Source organism: Ammodytes marinus (genome assembly GCF_949987685.1).
Source record: "Ammodytes marinus genome assembly, chromosome: 2".
In the NCBI taxonomy this organism is placed as follows: Eukaryota; Metazoa; Chordata; class Actinopteri; order Uranoscopiformes; family Ammodytidae; genus Ammodytes; species Ammodytes marinus.
Genome location: NC_137231.1, coordinates 25,607,542 through 25,630,630, shown reverse-complemented (window position 1 = coordinate 25,630,630; position 23,089 = coordinate 25,607,542). Strand labels below are relative to the sequence as shown.

At 42.1% G+C, this 23,089-nt stretch overlaps 2 protein-coding genes across 2 annotated transcripts; one reads left to right on the top strand and one right to left on the bottom strand.

Annotated features, from left to right (window-relative positions):
- Nucleotides 1-292: 292 nt before the first annotated feature.
- Nucleotides 293-12,764, bottom strand: LOC307259339 (E3 ubiquitin-protein ligase KCMF1-like). Its single transcript, XM_080039146.1, has 7 exons — nucleotides 12,645-12,764; nucleotides 8,220-8,387; nucleotides 7,709-7,848; nucleotides 6,598-6,699; nucleotides 5,413-5,593; nucleotides 2,484-2,790; nucleotides 293-1,906 (listed from the first exon to the last, which is right to left on the bottom strand). Exons 1-7 carry the CDS (start codon nucleotides 12,658-12,660, stop codon nucleotides 1,558-1,560), a joined length of 1,263 nt encoding a protein of 420 aa, XP_079895272.1. The 5' UTR covers nucleotides 12,661-12,764; the 3' UTR covers nucleotides 293-1,557.
- Nucleotides 12,765-16,700: 3,936 nt separating this feature from the next.
- lipg (lipase, endothelial) lies at nucleotides 16,701-22,489 on the top strand. Its single transcript, XM_080048314.1, has 10 exons — nucleotides 16,701-17,026; nucleotides 18,128-18,297; nucleotides 18,532-18,711; nucleotides 19,659-19,770; nucleotides 19,870-20,088; nucleotides 20,226-20,468; nucleotides 20,685-20,805; nucleotides 21,182-21,409; nucleotides 21,513-21,617; nucleotides 21,751-22,489. Exons 1-10 carry the CDS (start codon nucleotides 16,936-16,938, stop codon nucleotides 21,761-21,763), a joined length of 1,482 nt encoding a protein of 493 aa, XP_079904440.1. The 5' UTR covers nucleotides 16,701-16,935; the 3' UTR covers nucleotides 21,764-22,489.
- Nucleotides 22,490-23,089: the final 600 nt, after the last annotated feature.

The following is a 23,089-nucleotide window of genomic DNA, read 5'->3' as shown; positions in this document are numbered from 1 at the left end:
ACAGCCAGGACAAGGGGGTGTGATGGTAAACTGGTGGAGCACTCTTTCAGGGCTTGAAAGAGATATTCTGGTAATGTAATGTATTACTCGGAAATCTTCACCTGTCACCTGTACTATATCTAATCTAACATCTTACTGACGAGACGCATCAGGATATGACAAGACTAATTGAGATTGAAATTAACCTGTAAGATGGGTGTTTATTTTGACCATATATTGTACATGCTCACCAAGAAGTTAGCAGTTGAGAAAAAAGAAGGTAAAAAGACAAACCAGAGAGTAGGATTGGGTTAGTTCATTTCCATCCAAAACATTTTTATTGTCCTCCAAACTGAAAAGGTTACCCTGTGATTTGGCTTGTTCGCTGAGCCAAAAACATACATTTGCATTTCTTCAGGTAGCAGTGGAGGCATACAAAGACCTTTTTGACCGAGAGAAGTTTCATGGAAAGAGCGATACAGGCTTTCTCTCCTTCAAGTCACATGATGAGTAATCTTTGCATTCATGAGTAATGGAGAAGATTAATTTCAGGTCACGGGAAGCTGAAGAGAGTAGCGTCTGGTCTTCCGTAACAGAGAGAGAAAAACATAAACAAAAAACAAACAACCGTATGTGTTTCTTCCATGTTAGAAAAGGCCAGAAAATGGTCACACGGAAGAAACCGCTTGGTCTCCACTTGCCTCAGAGTTGTGTAACGCCTTTTTGTTGAGCATCTGTAGTGTACACATATGGACACTGGATATGCAATTCAAAACCAAAGTGCCCACTGTCGATATAAAGCAAGGTCACATGACCCAAAACAGGTGATGTCACACAAAGGGGAGGGGTTTGAGACTGGACATGAACATAACCAAACACGGCCATCAGTCTGTTTGTGTGTGTGTGTGTGTGTGCGCGCACAGTGCAGGAATGCCAGTGATGTGGCACTCAGCACCATTAATTTACAGTTACTCAGGTGTCTGAACAAAAGAGAAAGACCTCCCCGTGTAGTGACTGTGCAGTTAAAAATGGGCACATGGTGATTTAAGCTCATGCTTAAGTTGTGGTAAACCATCCAAGCACTTCTTTAATTAATAACTATAAATACACAGCAGCGTTTTTATCGGAGAGGTTTCTGTCTGCCTCCTCTCCCAGGGTGAGTGTGTGTGACGTGTTTGTCTTTTGAACAGCTAACTAACATTCTGCTCATCTGCTAAGAGGAAACACGGGTTATGTGGAATTGATTATCAACTTTCGTATAGATTTTTTTCTATAATATATTTATATAGATATTTTTTTTTCCTTTCGCTCACGCACCCACCACGCTTGCTTGCTTTCACATTCTCTCGCCTCACTACTTTTATTCAATGTACACAACGTAATAAACATGGGGGAGGGGAGACGACAGAGCTGAAATGACAATCACTGAGAAAAAAAATTTAAAAAATAAAAACAAAGCCAAAAAGTAAACTGCAGTCTTTTTTTATGTCATCCATTGGCAGTTGGGCTGACGCAGCAAAGTCGGCCGGTTACAATGGTTGTTGGTTTTTGAGAGGGAAGGAGGGAGTGGCCATGTCATCAAAGGGGCGGGGCGGGAGGCTCTTTCTTGGTGGGTGGCGTTTTAGTGGTGGTTTTGGTGGTCTTGCTAGCCGGGCTGCTGCTGCTGCTGGTCTCCATGAGGTTGAGATTCTCCAGGGCCACGTCCAGGGTCATGACCTCCACGCAGCCCATGGAGGAGAAGTCAGCGAAGTGCCGCAACGAGCCGTGACAGTCGTCCGTCTCCTCGCCGTCGCTGGAGGCCGAGGCGTCGTCATCGTCGTCGGCCAGCAGCGTGGACAGCAGCAGTTCCGTCACAAACAGGCTCCGGTCGGCCCACTGCGCCTCGCACGCCTGCCGCTCCGCCTCAGACAGCCGCGGTTCGCTCAGCCTAAAACGCAAAAGGAGAGATTTAAAACAGGAAATGTGAGACACAGGCTACAGGGTCTGGACAGTTGATAATAGAGTAGTAGAAGATGGCATACGGATGAGAAATAAGGCTACGATAAGAGAGGAAAAGAACGAACGGATTAAGGGCGGAGTCAGCAATTCTGGATACCGCTTGTTGTCAAAATCAGTCAATATCTCCTCACGATCCACTACCTGTCTCTACTGTGTTTTGGTGTGCTGTAAAAAAAATTAAAAGAGCTTAGGATTCTTTTTTTTTTTTCAATGCACAACAGTACAGACAGGAAGCGGATTGTTAGGGGATATTCACTGATTTTGACAAAAAAGTGTTTTCTCCAGAAAAGTGAGATTTGCAAAAGGTACCGTGTGGAACTTTTGATCACTAGGGGCACATTCGCACCTTCTTGCCAACTGTTTCACATGAATCCACTGGATGACAGGTGACGGCAATGTGTCAAGAATAGCGGCAATGATGAGCAAAGGCAGTGAGGAAAGACTGCTAGCAAGAAATACTTGAACATAAACAACGCAGGGTTCAAAATGTTCAAAAACCTGCTCACCTGCTGAGTAGGAACTGGGAGCTATGTGCATTATGTTGCGTGTTGGACTCAGTTGGACCCGGGTTAGGACTGGGGTTGGTATTGTGGTTGGAGTTGGGGCCGGCTGAGTTGGTATTGAGGATGGCGTTGGCCCGGCCTCCGCCCCGCGTAGCGTTGCGGGCGGTCTCCAGCTGCTGGCGCGCGGCCTGGGCCTGCTGCCGCTCCAGCTGCAGCTGCATCTGGAGCTGCTGCAGCTGAGAGGCTGAGGGGCCGGAGCTCAGCTGACCGCCCGCTGAACGACGTACACCCGACAACTGGGACAGCAGCTCTGAAGGAAAGGGACGGGAGGACAAAGGGTTAATGACGGAAATCAATCAATCAATCATTTACAACGAGTGGGTGAGTTCAGTCATGTGCGACAAACCTGCACTCCAATACTGGTTGATATAAAGAATAGCAGTCTATCATAAATCCAGTACACCAGAACTTAAATGCGTAATTGGTTATTCCCTGCATTCCAAATCGCATACTTTCTTTTCTCTATTCTACATACTAAATCCGACCATAAAAAGAATGTAGTTAGCATGCAGTAGGCACACAATTGGGACATACTTTTAACTATTTATTTCATCATAACATTGTGCCTTGATCCTGCCTCTTGCTTTTACATCCGTCGCATCCCCGGTTGTTTTCATCATGGACCTAGTTTTTCATATGGAGGCTCCGTGGATGTGACATCACTTCCGGTGTCGCACTGGATTGTGGGTCAGAATCACCCTGATAGCATGCTGGTTTCAACACTAAAAAGCTTGGCCGGATGTAGTAGACACACAAGAATTGGGACATCCTAAATCTGTTTTCTACCATAATAAATAGAAGAAAGTATGGGTATTGGAATGCAGCCATAGTTTTTTCTAAAAACTAGCATTTATGAGCTATCCTTTCAAGGAGATCAACCATTTGCGACACAGCCTCTGATCTACAATCAAAAGGACACAAGATAAACAAGGAAATGCCACAGCAACAACTTTGCCCAAACATTATAGGACTATCAAGAAGTGTGCATTGAAACTAGTGGTGGGCCGTTATCGGCGTTAACGTGCTGCGTTAACGCAAAACTCTTATCGGCGATAAAAAAAATATCGCCGTTAATCTCTTATTCCACCTCCTGTTCGGCTCAGGGGAGATGGTTCCCTCCAGGGCCGATGGCTGTTCGCCGTCAGGGTGAACCCCCTTCCGTGTGTTCTCTGGTCGGGTAATAATAGCCGGGGGCCGTTGTTGACACTTGAGGAGCCTTTATTGCAGGAGCGAAGCTTCTCTCACACACCCGCCGCTCTCTCTCTCCATCACTTGCCCACGACACACACCACCTGGCTGCAGGATCGCTAATGTAACACTCAGCGCCAAACCCCCTTCACAAATCTGTCTATTCAATGTTTACTTATGAATGTATCCATGTACGTAACTCTGACATGTACATAACTTAATTTATTGTTAATAATATGGTCTGTTTATAAATTCGGCATATGATTAAAGCATCTAAACGCCCGTAATCATGTTAAACGTTTACTGTTTTTAAGTTATTAATGCCACTCGCTCCCGCAGATACACAGCAGAGGGAGGTCTTATATTCAGCCATTGCTAAAGGGAGTGCTGTATTATGGAACGGCCGCTGTGGTACGAAATTCCAGTCTCAACAATGTTTCCTACACGAAATTATAACTCTAGCGTCTACAGCCCGTTGTTTTCATGTAGTGTAACTTGTGTAATGTGTTACATTATTCAGCTGTTGCCGTGATGTCGGCTAACGCTGATGCTAATGATAACTAGCTCTCCGTCGCACAATAGACTGTAGGTTGGTGTTGCAGCCAGCTGTTAGGTGAAGCGCTGTCCCACAGGTAAAAGCCATGGACCTATAAAGCCTGTCCAATATTCACTCTAGTCCAGCTTCTTGAAAAGTTTATAAGGACTTCATTATTTATGTAAAAATTATATTTAATGTTTCACTTGAAGCACAAAAGTAATGGCTTTATTTTCTGTTATAGCCTATAGCCTACCCAACAAATTAGTTTTTTCGTTTTTTTTAAGCACAAAAAACAGTGCAATGTTGTGATTTTTAGCCTTATATCTGATTAAATTGTTAGAATATTATTTGTTCGCAATAATTAGACACTCGTTCTGATGACGAAATGAAAGCCACCTGGCTTGAGAAACACGTTCTCAAAGACTTACTTTGAGTCATTATTTAGGGAGCACACACATATTATGAATGAATTCAAATGAGCCATTTTAATCTAGATTAATCTAGATTAATTCCAAAATTAATCTAGATTAATCTAGATTAAAAAAATTAATCTATGCCCACCTCTAATTGAAACACATATTCCATGGGCACTTCTTTGGATTTTTCTGACCTCCTGGGCCAGTGTCGGGGGGCGACACCAGTTTGTAAATATTGCCATACCGAGAAATACAGAGATAGTTTTGTGGAGCTGATGGGCTTAATCAACTTTGTGTCAACTCGTTTGGGCGATGGCTTGAATCTAACCAAGATTTATTTATATGAAAAAGTTATGCACTGTAGCTTTAACAATAACAAGACAATGGGCCAGTTTCACATACATGGATTTAGCTTAGTCCTGGACTAAATGGAATTTTGAATGGAGATTGTCCATTGAAAGTACGATTTAGTCGAGGACTTGGCCTAATCCATGTCTGTGAAACTGGCCCAATAAGGGTTTTCTGCCTGACCTACACCTGGCTCCACAGCTTCTTGTTCTGCAGCTCTGTGCCTCAGAGGGAACCTGTAGTATCTGCATCATCCCAGACAGCATGTGTTGACCTTGTAACCATGGTGACTTGTGTGTGTGTGTGCGTGTGCGTGTGTGTGTGTGTGTGTGTGTGTGTGTGTGTGTGTGTGTGTGTGTGTGTGTGTGTGTGTGTGTCTGACCTGCTATGGGGTCCATGGCCTCTCTGCTGTAGTTGGAGCTCTGTGAGGAGCTCTGACTGGTGGAGAGCCCCCCTGTGGTGCTGCTGGTGAAGTGCATGTTAGACCTGCGGGCTCTGGGGCCTCCCAGCCCGCGCCCAGGGTGAAACATCCTCCTGACATGCCGCACCCCGCTGGACTCATCGTGAAACATGCCGTTAAGGAACACATCAAGAGCATAATACTGCTGCAACTTATCCATCTCCATACTTTTGATCAGACTTTCAATCTACAAAAATATTTCCACTATTCACTCAGAGAGGTTAAACTGATCGTTTACAAATGTGCTTGTTTTGTCCAACCAACAGTCCAAAACTGTGCAGCAACCAGAAAGTATATTAAGTAATGTTTGCTTGTATTTTTTTTTTCTTTTTTTGATTTATGGATCAAAATTGTCAAGAATCAATTCTCACTGCCACTCCTCCAAATGCTGCCAACACTCAGGCCTTCTGAACCAGCTGCTAATATTTGCATGGTGCTCTCCTGTCACTATGAACCCATGCACAAGACCCCTCACTGGGTGCACCCACAAACAAAAGCTATGGCACAACTCTGTGGATCTCTAGATGAACTTCTGTCATTTCCCTTAACTACATGTTTGCATATTTTGTTTTCACCACAGCCCTTATTTAAATTACTTTCTCGCTAAAAAAAATAAACTGCTGTTGTCAGTCCTCTTTCCCATAGTGCAACTCATGAGTCTTTCAGCTGAGGCAAAAGCAGATGCTGTTATTCATTGTTTCAAGAAGTGTGATAAACTAGATGTAATGTAAGGTACACTTGTACTTATGTGGACAGAGTCCACAAATGTAACATGTAAGAATATACTTTTTCTTTTTGTCGCAATGACACAAGAGACACATAGTTTAAAACAGCACAACAGCCATGGAATCATTACTGCACATATTTGACCCATTAAAGATCACCCACCATGGTGATTTGAACTACAACAGGAGCCTATGATAATACTGGTAAAATGTCAACAAAGTCAGGTTCAGTGAACAGATGCCTCCCTGGTGTGCTTATCTTTAAAATTACAAAACAATCTGGATTGGAACACAAACTGCATCACTACTTTCATAAAGAAAAAAGCAGAAATGTAGGAAGACGTGTCACCCAGAACCACATCTACTAGTTGAGAAAGGATATCAAGTCTCTGGGTGCTCTGTGTTCAAGTGTGAGATGAGCAGCGAAGTCATCTGTCACATGATTGGGGTCGCCACCTGGCAGCGCTGCACATATAGGGCAGATCTAGGGGACAGGAAGGGAGAAGAAGGGTACACACAACGTTAATATCAGCACACCAGCATGCCAGATTTAAAACATTGAAGGAATTAAGTCTCAGGAAAACTCCAGCTCTGTGTTGAGTGTGTCAAAACTCCCAACAGATAGGAATGTGAAGCTGAAGGAGGGGATTGATTTGATATGTTTGACAGTTTGGTGAAATTAACCTACTGGAAGTGATGCAACAGAGAAAGGCACGACATATGCTACAAAAGTAGTTTATTAGACTATATTTCAGCACAAGGTGTGTCCTGCGCCATAGTCTTGATCTTCGAAGTAACTTAAAGGTGCTCCGAGGAACTTTCAGTTTGTGTTCATTCTAGCTCCCCCTTTGGACAAAAGCAGTAGTGTTTTACCACGCCAGCTGTTGTTCCTGGGCAAGCGTACCATGACAAAGGCATTAAGAAAAACTATATAAAAATATCATTCTTTGCACTGATGGTCTCGTTTGCTGTTACATGTCATTTATGATCATCAGAGGAAAAATTTGACTGTTTCAGAAATATTTCAATGTTCCTCGGAGCACATTTGACTAAACCAGCTAAGTCAAGTTTGAATAGAACTATTTATAGATAATTTTTTAAGTATGTCTCATCACGTCAAACCAGTGTTTTCTTGCTTTCAGAAAAAAAAGCATCTACATATAGAGCTGCATGGTCTACTTGACATCACTTGCAGTTCAGTTTGTCTTGCAGAATCAGAAGCTGACAACAGAGCCATGCTTTGACCCTGGCAATGTGTGAAGCAAGACAACAAATAAGAGGTAAACATACAACAGCATAATGGTCCTCGAATGTGAGGGACTTCTTCAGACCCTGATTCAATTTGATCAATTCAGAAAAACATTCTGAGGCATGTGAGGAAAATCAACACAAATATCATGTAAATATTTCCAGGTGCCAACTTCTAGTCCTGGTTGCATATATGGGTGTGTGTGTGTGTGTGTGTGTGAGGGGGGGCTTGAGCAGCAACTTACCACTTCTGTGGAGGTCTCTGTGTGCTCTGCAGCCACGTGCTCCTGCAGGGAGATCTCTGTGTAGCCCATCCTGCTACAGTACGGACATGTGAAGGCCTGGGGCTGCTCCACTGAGAACGCTTCTCCACCGTAGTACAGGTCTGCAGGGGAATCCACATGGACATGGCATTTACAATTCAGTCCATGATTTGGTAGGTTTTTCTAACAGCAATCCATCACAGGTGCTGGGATCACAGTGATTCGCTACATCAGGAGACACCTTTAAGTTAACCACAGCATAAGCTTGTGCAATGTCATGATAGGAATTAGTTTATAATCAAACCTTCCCTTAGCCTGTTAAAAAAAGCTGACTTATAAAGTTATAATGAGGTGAGAGTGTTAGTAAGATCGTAACAGTTGCATTTTTAATACACTTCAGCAGATACAAAGCACAATTGTCAAATGACACTTTTCATCACAACCTGAAAAGGCTCATTACTATTAGCCTTGTGCTAACATCCATTCTACTCACCAAAGTCGACTCGGGTTAATATACACTGCATGGCATGCTCTGTGGTGTGTCTGGTCGTGGTTGCACCGCTCTCGTAGCACGATGCGCACAGATCGTAGTCATAGCAAATTAAACATTTGTACCGTCGACCTCTGAAGTTGCCTTTTAAACACGCATCACAGCTGACGCCTGAGGGATGACAGATACGACATGACATGAGAAAAATTAAAGTACTTAAAAACATAATATTTTACAAGATAATGAAAGGTCTTTTCATTGAGAGAACGTCTGGTTGGACATCCTGCTAAAAAAGGCAAACAAATTATGCATGCAAATGGCTCGCATTTTCTATTTTGGGCTGGTTGCTCCACATTTTTATGTTGGAACATCACAGATTGCTTCAGGATGAAAGGTCCTGAAAAGTATTATGCACATTGCACATGGTGGACAGAACATGAACACCTGCAAAATAGAGCAGTCCACTAAGACTGTATTGCGCAAAAGATATTATATACACGTTTTATTTTTAGGCTGTGAAAGAAGTTGATTGAACTCATTTGTCTTACAGTGCATGTTTGCTAGATTTAATTATATTCCAAAGTGTCAATGTTTTGTTGTACTTTGCTAAAGGTTTTTTCATTTGTTTTAAATCTGTGTTACTTGTCTGAGTTGGATTGGAAGTTTTATTTGTGTTGTTTGACTGTAACATGATACGCCATGCTCTCACAATTGGCAGAATCATTCAAAAGAAACCGCTCTTCTTTGACATGGTCCAGCCAAAAGTGAACATTAAAAAGCATGTTTTACAGGTAAGTTACGGTAACCCTCCCTTTGCCAATCGTCTTTATAAGACTTGTAGCTTCCTCATTCATATCTTAATAAAACTACAACACTACAACTCCCTGTTCATTCATAAAGCCATTCGTATCACTATACTCATCCCACCACTATATTTAGAAGGCTTAACCTTATGTGTTCCCTGGGATAAAGGGGGGAGCCCCTGTGTCCCCTGTGTTCAAGTGCGGGCAATTCTTGATTGACTAGGACAGTTGGCGCAGTATCTGTGTATTGTATGACACTAAGCTGTCCCTACTCCCTCTTATCTCCATTCATAGCAACTAAGCTGTAAAATAAAAAATAATCACAGTGCCAACCTGATCCTGCGGTGGGAGACTAAGCGGTTGCCGAAACGTTAATGACAGTAAACAAGGATGGACACCTCGTCTTACATCTCAGACATAAATAACTTGATGTCTACAGTAAAGTTGATGACAACTTTGTTTTGGCATGGTGTTCTAACTGCAAGCCCATTCCAGGTGCTGGGATTGCAGTGTTTCTCCTTCATGGGTCCAGAGTTTCAGATAATGTGTGCATAAGTATATAAAATCTCCAAAGACATTTTTAGTTAAGACCACACCATTTTTATATATTTATATATATATATATATATTGCAAATAATATTTTATGGATATATGTATATATAAATATTATTTGCAACATGAAAAGAGACAGCTTATAATCAAATAGTCCCTTGCCTGTCAAAATAAGCTGCTACGCAACAAATATTGACATATTGTCACATCAAACAGTTATGGTGAGTGTGCTAGCAAACTATTAACTACTCACCTATATATTTTTATATCCAGCAGGCACAAAACACCATTGGAATTAATTTGGAGTAGGGTCTGTGTCCAACTGATAAATTGAAGTATTTAAAAAAAATAGATCTGTAGATCTGTTTCAGGGTTCAACATAACTTTTTTTTCCTACTGGCCCGCCGGGCCAGTGGATCCGAGTTTTACTGGCCCCTTGTATATTTTCACTGGCCCTGCACACACTTTTTTTTTCTTCATAATTTAGTGTCAATAATTATAATACCTGTATTAGAAAAATAAAGAAAGATAACCAGATCTAAAGGGAATATCTATACTGTAACAGTATATATATTCCCTTTAGATTTGGTTATTTTTCTTATAGTTAATTATATGAAATGTTGATATTGCTCATACACATAATATAAAAACCAGGCAAACATATTGAATTAGAAGCCTACAACTGAAAGTATGTTGAAAGAGTCGGCCAGTATTTTAAAGTCCAGTAGTTTGATGGTTGTTTGTATTCTTGAATTTGGGCAGTTTAATGAATAGTTCACCTGCAGAAGTCATGTTCAAACATAAAAAAAAAAAATAAGATATGAAGGTCTGATCATTCTTTGTGGTGTGGTAGGCTGTTTTTATTACTTTCTCTATATGCATTAGGGATGTGAATGTGTCGACCGAATGACCGGTTTTCCACTTGCGCTCAAGTTGACTTTAAAAATAGAATAGAAATCCGAAAATCAGTGGGTTATGCCGTTTTTTTTAAATGGGAGATTTCACCGTGTATGTGAGTTCACGTCTGGTCGTGAGCGCGCTGCAGGAGTGTCACTTCTCCATGAAGTGGCAGCTTCACATAAGAGTCCGGTGTGGGACCATTTTTTCAAACTATTGATAAAAAACAATGCAGTGCAAAATATGCAGCATAAGTTAAACGCTCGTCTAAGACTATGACGTTAAATCACCTTAGAAACACACAATGCCTTCGTCCGATCACAGCAGCGTTTCACCGTGTGATCTCGGCAGCGAGTGAGCCGCTGCGCAGATGAACTGTGGTTTGTGGCTAAAATAATAACCGGGGATATTCTCCCCGTTAGCGATTTCAATGGGAAAGACTTCCGCGATCTGATTGAATGTCTCGAGCCTGAAAACACAGTGCCAAACTGCGCGACTATAGGAACTGTACAGTGAGCGGAGTCCCTCCGTTCGTTTCTGTCTACAACCGACACAATCACCGGAGACGCATTCACAGCGTTTAAATAACGCCTCTCATTTGTATTACCATTGGAGCTTGGATGCAAATATTGTAACATTACGGCGGCAGATAAAGGAAAAGCGCAGTTATCATTTTCTGCACACCTCTGCTGTGGGAAGAAAGGGGGCAAAGCAAGTCGACTCGCAGGCGGACGGTAGGCAGCTCTGCCAACGGAGCGAGAGTGCACCCGCTTGTTGCTCTGCCTGTCAAAACGCCCACGCATCGGTTGTCCACTGGCCTTTCATTAAAAAATATATTTTATATTAGGTTTATTATATTGAGTCTTAAATAAACACTGCTTTCATTCCGACTCTCAACGCGCATTTCAATGAACCATGATGTAGTCTACAAAAAGATACTGAACTGTGATTGGCCAGTCACTGGCCCGGGCGGGACAGTGACTGGCCAATCAACTTGCCCTGCATATGATTTTACTGGCCCCGGGCCATCGGGCTATACGTTATGTCGAACCCTGCTGTTTTGGTCTCTGCCAACTCCTCAGGGAAATATCTAGTTCTTCTGTTGACCAATGCTCCACAACGTTCAACGCCCTGTTCTGTTGCGACCTTTGTCTGGTTGATGTTTGGTGTTGGATAGGTAAAGGAATTGTGAGTTTTTCCTCTGGAAATGTGTTGATGATGGCATTGGTGAGACTGACCGAAGAGTGTTAAGTTTAAAGGTATTGTGCAGCGTAGACTATGAACACCTCCTAAATAAAACAGCCCTTGAGTTTTAACCAAGGCTTTGATAGAAGTTGATTGAACTGTTTTGTGTTGCTATGAAACACAGGCATGGAAAATAAGAGGCCGCTGGGGCCTGACTCACCTTCGCTGCCCATTGCACGAATAAACCTAAACCTAAACTACCGTTAGCCTCACTGTTAGCTGACAGGCCACACAGCAGCTGTGGCACACGTTCGCCTAACTTCACTTTCTACCAGTGTGTGAGCTGAGACACCTATTTGACCGTGTAATCTGGCGTCTAACTGACGTGAACAGTAAACTTCAAGCCCAACAAGGTTGGCCACAAGGACAGAGGTAGATGTTACATTTTCTCAACGTTGGCTTTCGAAACTGGAATCTGCGGGCCAACTTTCACCAGGAAGGAAGGTAAAACTTGCCAACATTAACGACATGACAATGACATGTTCCGACCACCGTAACGCCATCTGGGACTCAATGCTCTCTTGTGTTACCTATTTTCGGCACTCCCCCTCGCTCCCGAGCTCGTCACCGCTAACCTACATAACCTACTACCACCTAGCTTACGGGCTAGCTGGCTAGCACGCTTAGCTCAACATTAACCAGCGTCTTATCTCAGCGTTGTTTTGGTCAATTGACGCTGACTGTTGGGACACTTTATTAAATATACGGCGAGGTCCGCTGGAATACGTACACGTTATAGCCGCCATAATGCGTTCCCCCAATGAAATTACTCTGCAACCTTTCTGCTAACACTAGCCCCGATGTTAGCCTGGCTGGACTGCAAAACAAGACACTGTCGGCTAGTTGACGTTAGCTAGCGGTGCTCTGTCAAACGCTTTCAATCACAAATCCAGACTCGCTCACACCTCCTGTGTTTGGGTGTGTCCTTACCTTCATGTCGGGACATCCTATGGACACTATCGCAGCCCCCTGCTCGGGCTCCCTGGCTTGCAAGTACAGAATAATATAGGTGAAGAGACGAGAAGCCGGGGTTGGCTGGCTGTCCCTGGCCTCTTCCCTCATGAAAGATCCGGTCTGGCTCGCTGCCCCCCTCCGCCTCCGCTGTATCACTGTGCAGTGCAATGCACCTCTGTCCACGCGGTGGCGCTGTGCTCTCATTTTTGGTACGGAGGTTACCTTTGCAGGTGGGTGACTGACATGTCACCACCTGCAAAGGTGGACTCAGGGACTTTATAAGGACCCTAAGAGTCCGTAAACAAATATTTTCTTGAATTTCTTTTATAAAATATTCTGCTATAGGCTACTTAGATTTTTTGTTCCCTGTCCAGCTTTCTGAACCGGAATTCAAATCTCCTTTTAGATATGTTTCCAGTCACCTTCGCCCAATGGAGCTCCATGGCTAAATTCTCCTCCAACAACTTGATGCAGAAATTAAGACATTTGAACATCAAAATAATTTACTTAGCCTACTATAATTGACTTACTCTTACTATTATTTCAGACACCCATTTCAAGTACGCATACGTTTAACAAACCAATGGATAAATAATAAATTATGTGAAAACTATGAAATACAATAGTCTATTATAGAGTCATCAGTCATCATAACTAGGCTTCATGATAACAACATTCACGGTGGTGGCTGGATGTTCAACTATACAATCAAAACGCATGCACAAGAAAGCAGTTTTAAAACAGCTGTCAACTGCAGTGAGCACTATGCTTGAAAGGGTTAAAAGGATCTGAAAAAAAACATTTATTTAAGATAATAACATAGGGAAAATATTATTCTAGCCTATTTACTAAATGTTGTTCCTTGTCCATCTTTCTGAACAGACATTCAAATCTCTGCTATATGTTTCCCTGTCACATGATGGAGCTCCATGACTGTATATTCTCTTGCTCAAAAAAAACTCTATATTCTTTGTTTTAAAATATGTAACCAGGAGTGACAGGAAAACAGTATTGTTTAAAATAAAATAAATTGAATTAAATAGACAGGCCATAACATATATAGCTTATACAATAACTATAGGCCTACTATAAAACAAACATAGGCTAGGGGAGGACGGGGTAAGTAGGCACACTTTTTACTCTAGTGAGAATTGCTCATCACCTAAACATCTTTCAATAGTCATTCCTACATTAAATTGAAGCTTAAGGTGTTGGCTTGAAATGTGAACCCCTCACTTTTTCTAACTTATTGTAATAAAGAAGAAATTAATCATCAAAGACACCCTTACACATTGTGACAACCAACCCCATCAAGGGGTCGGTTGTCACACACTATGGGGTTGTTTGTCACAATGTTATCTTAATTGGAATAATCCTAAAAAGAAGGCAAGAAAGCAGAATTAAATTTGAAAGTTTAATTGCATTGTCAAGTTGACAAATAGGCCTACATAACTTACTGTAGCCTTGGCAGCTGGTCTAGTTTGGGATGCACTGGGTTGTTTTGATTGTGTTGCCCTTTTTTCTTTTGCATGCTAGCTGCCTTTTCCTGCTCTATTCTCTCCTTCTCTGGGGTGTCAGTGAGGATACAGCTTGACAATTTATTTCGTTATTGGGTTCCTTTTCCGAGGAGCTAAATATTTTCAATTTGACATGAAAAACACAAACAGTCCTATCACCTCAAATTCAGCAGTCTAACTCCAAGGACGACTATGTAGGTGACTTCTGATGGCAATTCTGGAAATTTACAAACCAAAATGTCACTGACAGCGCCTTCTGGTTCTGAGATATAACGATTGTGACAACCAACCCATGTGACATTTTACCCCGTTCTCCCCTATACCTGAATGTCAGCCATGCCATTCTCTAAGTAGGCTACATCAATAATAGCTAGACCTAAATACCAAAAACTCATTGCCCATCACCTGTTAACCTAAATAAAATATCTATAAAAAAACTGCACGTGGAAAACTGGTTTGCAGACACTGTAAACTTTGTTCTCACTTCACAGCTCATGCCAGGAGATTTTGACAATAACTTCAGGAATGAGTCAGACCAAGGTTACACTTATTAATACAGATGTCTTTGTTCTCTCCCCACAGAGCAGCCTGCATAGGTCTACTTTATTCTCTTAGTGTTTCACACAGTGCCTTATTGTTGGGTCTTGCCAAACAAACCTTGTGGGTCAGAATCATGACAGGTCAGCATATAGTGCAGAATCAAACTGGCAATGGGAAACTGTGCGGATGGAAAGAATAACAATACTCCTGCATGAGAAGCAACTTTAACTTTGAAGTGAATATAACTGCTAATGTCTTACATCAAGTTAGTCCAACAATAAGATTCTGTTGAGTTTCATTGAGTTTTATTAATTAATTCATGTATTTGATTGATTGATTGATTGATTGATTGATTGATTGATTGATTGATTGATTGATTGATTGATTGATTGATTGATTGATTGATTGATTGATTGATTGAAGAACTAGACTTTTTGTCACTCAAATGTTCAGCTTTAGAACGGAAATAAAAGAAGAATGTGACATAGATTCAAGTAATTTGTTCAAAAGTCTGATTGATTTTTTTTTTCTCACAAATTAATATTATTTTACTGTATGTTAAAATATAAGTGGTAGGTTAATGTTAATGTTATGTTGTGTAAATGACAATGAACAATGTCTTCATCTCCTCAGAGATCCTCCAGTTGGATGCAGCAGTGCGTCACAGCATCATTTGAACTGTAGTGACCTCTCCAGATGCAGCATCAAGCACCTACCGCTGTATTCTCTCAAATCATACTGTATGGCTATTAATACATGGGTAAAAATAGGACAAGTTATTTCCTACTTTAATAAATGTCATCTTTTAATAAGAATGCTGTTTTTTTAAAAACACTGCAGCTACCAAACACACTTCAGCGCTCATTCTCCAGGGCACGTTTGACATACAATACATTCTGTCATCTACATCATGTGACAGGTTTCACAGATAGTATTACATTGTCAAGAACATAGATAGATAGATAGATAGATAGATAGATAGATAGATAGATAGATAGATAGATAGATAGATAGATAGATAGATAGATAGATAGATAGATAGATAGATAGATAGATAGATAGATAGATAGATAGATAGATAGATAGATAGATAGATAGATAGATAGATAGACAGAAAGCCACTTTGAATTGAAATGAATTCATACACTGAATACAGAATACACTTTTGATGAAGCTGAGGAACAGCCCTTAATCACTGAACACTTTAATGTGTTCAACCCCACTGACCTAGTGCGTATCGAGCAGCATGACTTTGTATTCAGAGATGCGTAAAGGCTGTTTATACGCCAGGTAACAGTGGCTGCTGGGTTGGCAGGTGACACTTCCTACAAGGCGGTGGGCGCTGATGTACACAAAACAGTGGTGTTATTGTAGCGGAAACCCTGGCGTGAGGGCGCCCATTCTTCGCCTCATCAATTGAAACCGGTCGGTGAGCTAAGCTGATGGTTTGGCAGCGCGCCAGGCAGCTGAGCCTCGCCATCCCCCCACACACGGGTCGGAGCCTTTTAAACATTCCCAACGACGCTTAGAGGGGGCTAGTGGGCTTTACACTTATGATAATTAGCAAAAGGGGGGATATTTTTTTATTGTTAATGTTACTTTGAGTTTGTAAATGATGTCATAGAAGTGCGCAAAGCTTCTAGTTTTCCAGAATCGCTTATGTCATTCCAGTGATTCTTCTACGCTCACGGGCTGATTATTGATTTATTTTTCCGGTTGGGAACAAATATGCGAGTTGAATGACCTTCATACCAATACTAAGCTACTGGATAGGCTACGTTTTGTGGCGGCTTGCGTCAGTCGTAGGCTACACACCCAACACAAGGGTTAAAGGCGGTTAAAGCACGCGCAACGCGAGAAGCCAGCTACTACGAGTTCATTCAGCTTTGCCACGCCTTCGAACGTAAACAAATGGGGGCTTGACCAATAAGATGCGCGATAGATCAGCCGATGATCAGATGACTGAAAAGGAGAAACTATTTAAAACTCCAATCACACACTTGAGGCTAGTTTATACTACTACTCTTGAGCTGTGCTTTCGCGGGCGCGCACCAAAACGCACCACCGCTGTCTCTGTTGCTTTTTACACCACTGGATCTAAGCTCACTCATACCATAGGCTACCTATCGTACTACCTCCAGCAATCTGAAAGAGACATTTTATTTTCGCAGGAAGATTTTAATACCTCAACACGCGCCTCTTACTGAGAAATGAATCATAAAGCCCTTTTCCTATGGATTGTCCTACAATGTGCAGCCGCTCTCTTCTCGTCCGCTCTTGGGGAAAACGCCGTTCTTAAAGGTAAGAAATGGCTTTGTGTCTTTTGATAATTTTTTCATTCATTATTATCATTAATTTCAAAGCCTCAGAGGCAGTGTCATAACCTAACGTGACAGATGTGAAGTATAGGGCAACAAACAAACGCCATGTATAAACCGGTGAATGAATTGTTTTCTAATTACACCTTACATTTCCCGACATTTTCGCTTGATTAATGGGCATTTTGCGACAATTAGGCTAAATTACAAAAGGCGAACAAGTGTGGCGGACGGGAGAGAACCGGAAAAACGGGGATGGATTCAAGACGAGTCTGCGACGTGTCCTTTTTGGGAGAGTCTTGGCGCACAGCAGCTGGAGCAGGAAACACAACGCCACGTCTGTGTGAACTATTTGGAAAGATGTTCAGCTGAATCCGCGTTTTACCTCGAACCGCTCACCAGCCTTATTACCACCCAGCTGAAGTCATGTTGGTCGGTGTGGCCCATTACCAAAGGGTAATTTAAATTCACGTCTGACGTTTCTGCTGTGCGAGGCAAAGTGAACCCAGGCTGGGTTTAAATTGATTTATCCACTAAATCCAAGATGTAAACGCAAAGATACCAACGTACATATTCTTAATATAACTCACATTTTCAACATTTACATGATTATGATTGTTTCACTGAATCTGTGGAGAAACTGGCAGCATCTTTGGAATGCTTAAAGGCTTCTTACATAAGGCACTGTACCGTTTTAGCCTCAGGGTTACTGTGTGTTGAAGTCAAGATATAATTATACGAGATCTGGCTGCAACTATGTGGAAGCAGGACGAAATAAAATAAGAGCAAAAGCGTGGTGATGACTTTTTGGCTGTGCGCCAGAGTCTCCGGTTAAGCTTGCACCCAACCCGGTATTATTGTAACAGATGTTAGCTGCTGACGCACGTTTCGATGCTCTCTCAGCCTCACCCTGCAAGTGTGAGAATGATTGGCTGGGTGGCTCCTGAATTATGCGTTTGAAATTGAATTAGTTTGATCTTTCTGATAGCTTACAGTAGGCTACAGAAAAGCAGGAGAGAAATTTAAAGTTGATAAATGAGCATTTCCTCACTTTTCATGTTGTGTTTTTTTTCTCCCCCCTTAGATGAAGACAGTGGCTTGGATGGCACACCTCTGGTTGTCAAATACAACATGAGAAAGAATTTAGATCTGGAACAGGAAGGCTGCTACCTGCAGGCCGGGAAGAAGGAGTGTCTGGAGGAGTGTGGCTTCAATGCCACAGCCAAGACCATCTTCATCATCCACGGATGGACTGTACGTACCATTTAAAATATTCAATCTTCTTGCAGTCACTCTCTATTTCTCTGTGAAGTGAATGTATGTGCTGGATGGAAGGGAGTGTTGTCTCTCCAGCCCGAGTGCTTTGATCGTTGGAATGTATCATGTGAATGTGAGGAAAGTGAGTGTGGAGTATTGGAGAGAGGTCAACAGGTTAACGCAGCTGAATAAAGAATTGACTCCTTTTTCTTCTTCTCCTTTTCCTCTCAGATGAGTGGAATGTTCGAAAGCTGGATGCACAAGCTTGTCTCCGCGGTGATGAAGCGTGAGAGCGACGCCAACGTGGTTATTGTCGATTGGATCGCAATGGCTCAGCAGCTTTACCCCGATGCAGTCAACTACACCGACAGTGTAGGAAACGATATCGCCAACATGATCAACTGGCTTCAGGTGTGTAGAGTCATGTATACTCAAACATTTGTGATGTAGGGGTGTTCTGCTGAAATTGAGTGATCGAACAATGCAAATGCCCCATTGTTTTTCTGTTTGGGTGTTTCAACCCACCACTAAATACCACAGTGCCTTGATTCCATGTTGTCATCCAACCTTTGTATAGCTTGCTCTTTGAAGGAAAGGCATCTTTAATATGTAGGTAGCATGAAAGAATAGGTCCCATATGTTTGTGTGTGGGGGGGGCTATGATTTCTATAAAGGATTTATGGTGTGTAGTGCGTCATCTGAGCTATCTCTGCAGTAAAGTCAGTGACTCTGAGTCGCCTGAAGAGCAGCTGCGTACCAAATCCATCAAACCGGTCTTTCAGCTTTGATGATTTAAGGTATCGCCTTATCAACCGTTTGTTTGATGACAGGACTTTCAAAACCAGTATGAATAAGTGAAATGGTATGTTAAACATCCATTCCGTTATCTTTGACCTGTTTTGGAACCTCCAGTCGCTCAATATACTTCTGGTATGTTGTCTTCACAGCTCAAGGTGCTTGATATTTCGCCTATTTAAGTACCCTTAAATTGGTGCTTTTAAATCAAGATCACTGCCTAGTTAGTACTTGTAAAGCAAAGAATAATTCACCATTCAGCATGACTGTCACAAAATTGGACCGGTGCACAAATGGCAAGTGAGAAGAGATTTAGGCATCCGGCCATGTAGTTGTAAACATAGACAAAAGAGTATTTCATGGAGACAAACTGAGACAGATGGTTGAGGCGCTGTTGCGTGGAAGGGACTGTCAGTAGTTCCTGTCCGGGGTTTACAGAGCTTGGCTCAGCTGCAGGCACGACCGATCATGGCTGGCTCAAGTCCAGGATTTGTTCAGTGAGGGTTTGTGTTCGTGGTGACAGCTGCTGATGTGAGTGTTGCTACTTTTTTTTTCTCTGACAGGACGAGCAACATTTGCCTCTGGAGAAGGTGCACCTGATTGGCTACAGTTTAGGTGCTCATGTAGCCGGCTACGCAGGAACATACGTGAAGGGGACCGTCGGCAGAATCACTGGTAAGTTATAAAGTGCAACATTATACTTTAATAAACAGTCTTAAAGATGGTGTTGCCTCATCTTACTGATCTTCTTTCATCTTTTTTTGGCGATTTTAGGTCTAGACCCAGCAGGACCAATGTTTGAGGGTGTAGATGAACAGAACCGTCTCTCTCCAGATGACGCCGACTTTGTGGATGTTCTGCACACATACACTCGCGAGGCTTTGGGCGTCAGCATTGGAATCCAGCAGCCAATCGGAGACATTGATATCTACCCCAACGGTGGTGAAGTGCAGCCCGGCTGTGCACTGGGTGACGTGCTGGCAGTTGCTGGAAGTAAGTTCTTGAATGGAAAAGAAATGGCTCTCTGTGGCTTTTTATTTTGTAGATACTCAACTGTCCACCACAACACAACAATTTATGAGGTTTATCCCTTTTACAAATCTAACAGAGCTTCCTCTTTTTTACTCCAGATTTCATGGAGGTGATGAAGTGTGAGCATGAGCGCGCCGTGCACTTGTTTGTGGACTCTTTGATGAACAAGGACCACATGAGCTTCGCCTATCAGTGTACCGGTCCCGATCGCTTCAAGAAGGGAATCTGCCTTAGCTGCCGCAAAAATCGCTGCAACAACATCGGCTACAACACCAGAAAGATGCGCAAGAGGCGCAACACTAAGATGTACCTGAAGACACGTGCCGACACTCCCTTCGGAGGTGAGTCACAATAATAAGGTTGTGTGTATTGCAGTCAGTTTTATGATTAAGCTCCTTTCCTACAGTAAAACTGATAAGCAACACGTTTTATAAATACTGGGTTTCTTATCCTTTAACCTCCATATCTTACATTTATGCTTTAACGGTTGCCTATCTAAACTAAACTACTCCTGCACACATACACAGTGGCTAAATGTTCACTCTGTTTTCTTTAAGGCTACCACTACCAGATGAAGATGCATGTGTTTAACAGAAAGCAGGCCGATAATGCTGATCCTACCTTCCATGTTAAGTTGTACGGAGCCCACAATGATACAGCAAACATGTTTGTGGATGTGTAAGTACAAAATCTCCTCTCAAAGTTTTGTTTCCCACAACACCTTAGCATGACTACCCATAAAACCACTGTGCAATGGCTTGGCTACTGTCCACATAGAGTCTAGGTACAAACTTGTAGCTGCACTGCCAGTTATATTGAGAGGCGAGCTGACTGCTGTGAAATAAATTTGGAGTTTGAACATGAACCTTGTTTTCTACTGACCTTTGTCAAAGGTCAGGAACTCCAGCAAGTTTCCATAGGTGCTAGTAAAAGTGTAAAGTGCAGGCAGCTCAGATTGTTCAGCATGTAATGTCTGCTTTAGTCAACCACCACACCAATTTTAAATGACTTTTGCGCTCATGCCTTAACCTGGTTTCTTCTTCTTTTTGTCCAGCTATGATGATTCTGTGGGCCTGAACTTGACAAACACCTTCTTGGTGTTCACTGATCAGGAGATTGGTGACTTGCTGAAGATCCGTTTGAGCTGGGAAGGCGAGTCTGAATCCTGGAACTCGGTCTGGAAGAACATTAAAAAATCTTTCTGGGCCTGGAACCCCAAGCCAGCCAAACCGGTGCTGGAAGTCCGGCGGATTCGTGTGAAAGCCGGGGAAACCCAGAAGAAGTAAGTGGGAAGGGGGAGCAGCTGTCTTGACACTATACTCGAAGGATTTATATTTTTTCAGCAAACCTGTACTTAACTTGACTTCTTTTACTGTTGTCAACAGGTTTACGTTCTGCGCCGAAGACCCTTCCAAAACCGAAATCTCACCAGGGGAGTCAACAACCTTTGTGAAATGTCGTGATGGCTGGGAAGTGAAACCAAGAAAACGGTAGGAAACATGATCAAATGGCTATTTCATCAGGATAATCTTGCATTAAATGATTTATTCAACTTTAAATCAGTAATACGTTGTGGTATGGTGCGTTTGTGTGTAGTAAATGAAACATGCTTTTGATTGACAGGCTGCACATGTAACAACTCAGCACTTCCCGAAAACCAATGCACCATCACCATGGGGGACCCAACATGGATCAGCGAGGGGGCACTGCCTTCTCTTTACATGAGCACTTTTCATAGGAGGAAGATTGATGGATTCAGCACACGGTGTGATGGGCTTGTCTGGACTTTTAACTGCACCTGGAAGGTTTCCATTGGTTTCCAGAAACAAGGGCTCTTGGGGCTCCTGACCAGCCTACCAAACAGCTGGAAAATGACTTAGCAGACAGCAAGTGATAAGGAATACCTAAATGTGTTTTAAGATTACCCCAGTTGCAACACGTTTGTGTGGACTAGTGATTTAGAATACAGATCTTTGCCAGTGGACATACACCAGTGTTTGTAGTCGCTGTACTGTACAGTTTAAAATATTTTTTTATTTATGAAAAAATGGAAGCACTGCAAGACCAACGTTATTTATCAGAGCACATCCCATAATGAAGCAACTGTTTAATGCATTATCTCCTAGATGCAGTATTTGTTTGTTTGTGTGTGTGTGTGTGTGTGTGTGTGTCGTGACCAAGAAGTGTGCCTTTCTGCTGAGAGATTACTGATACACTGTATAACTGAAGGAGATACCTGATCTCATTGCACACATTTTCTGAGGTTTTGTGCATAGTGTTACTGTATGTTGCTTATTGTAGGGGTGTGTTTATGTATATAATGTAAATACATTTTTGGAAAAATAAATTCACTTGTTATTTGTAAAAACTGTTTGCCCATCATTTTAACCATTACGTCTCTGTTTAAAGACTTCTTGGAGTCTTTGTCATCTGCCTCAGTAGAAAAATATGGTTCTATGAAATGCACATAAACCATTACGTTTAAAGGTAATTGTAGGTTGCACAAAATTGGCAACATGCAAGCTTTGATTTGCATCGTGAGAAATTCCTTTCCTGTCAATATCAACATACCAGTAACGGTGACAACCGGCATGCATGAGCGTGCGAGAGCCCCGTGGGACTCAAACTTCTGCAATTTCTTAGTAACACTCATTTGTGAAATCTGATGGTAATCGGAAGACGCTTTTGTGGAATTGACACCTGAGCATAAAAGAAAATTAACACTAACAAATGCTCAATCAGTGGATTTGTTTTCTTATTCTGCTTAAAACATGTGCCAACTTGGAGATTTAGTTTGGCCTTGTCGGCTCTCCTTACAAACCCTTTTTATTTGACCTCAGCATCTCCCTCTAAACTGGAAATCTTATGATTAAATATTCTTTCCCATTATACATCTACTGAGTAACTGTATAACACCGTCTTTGAATTGAGTCTTGTTTATCTGTCAATATTTGTTTTGGTA

Bases quoted from the DNA above. Each gene is read 5' to 3' on its own strand.
- LOC307259339 (XM_080039146.1), bottom strand. The intron at 7,849-8,219 runs GTGAGTAGAATG...ATTCCCCTGCAG, and splicing joins ATTAACCCGAGTCGACTTTG to ACCTGTACTACGGTGGAGAA. The intron at 6,700-7,708 runs GTAAGTTGCTGC...CCTGTCCCCTAG, and splicing joins CAGAGACCTCCACAGAAGTG to ATCTGCCCTATATGTGCAGC.
- lipg (XM_080048314.1), top strand. From the start codon at position 16,936: ATGAATCATAAAGCCCTTTTCCTATGGATTGTCCTACAATGTGCAGCC. The intron at 18,298-18,531 runs GTACGTACCATT...TTTTCCTCTCAG, and splicing joins TCATCATCCACGGATGGACT to ATGAGTGGAATGTTCGAAAG. The intron at 20,806-21,181 runs GTAAGTACAAAA...CTTTTTGTCCAG, and splicing joins GCAAACATGTTTGTGGATGT to CTATGATGATTCTGTGGGCC.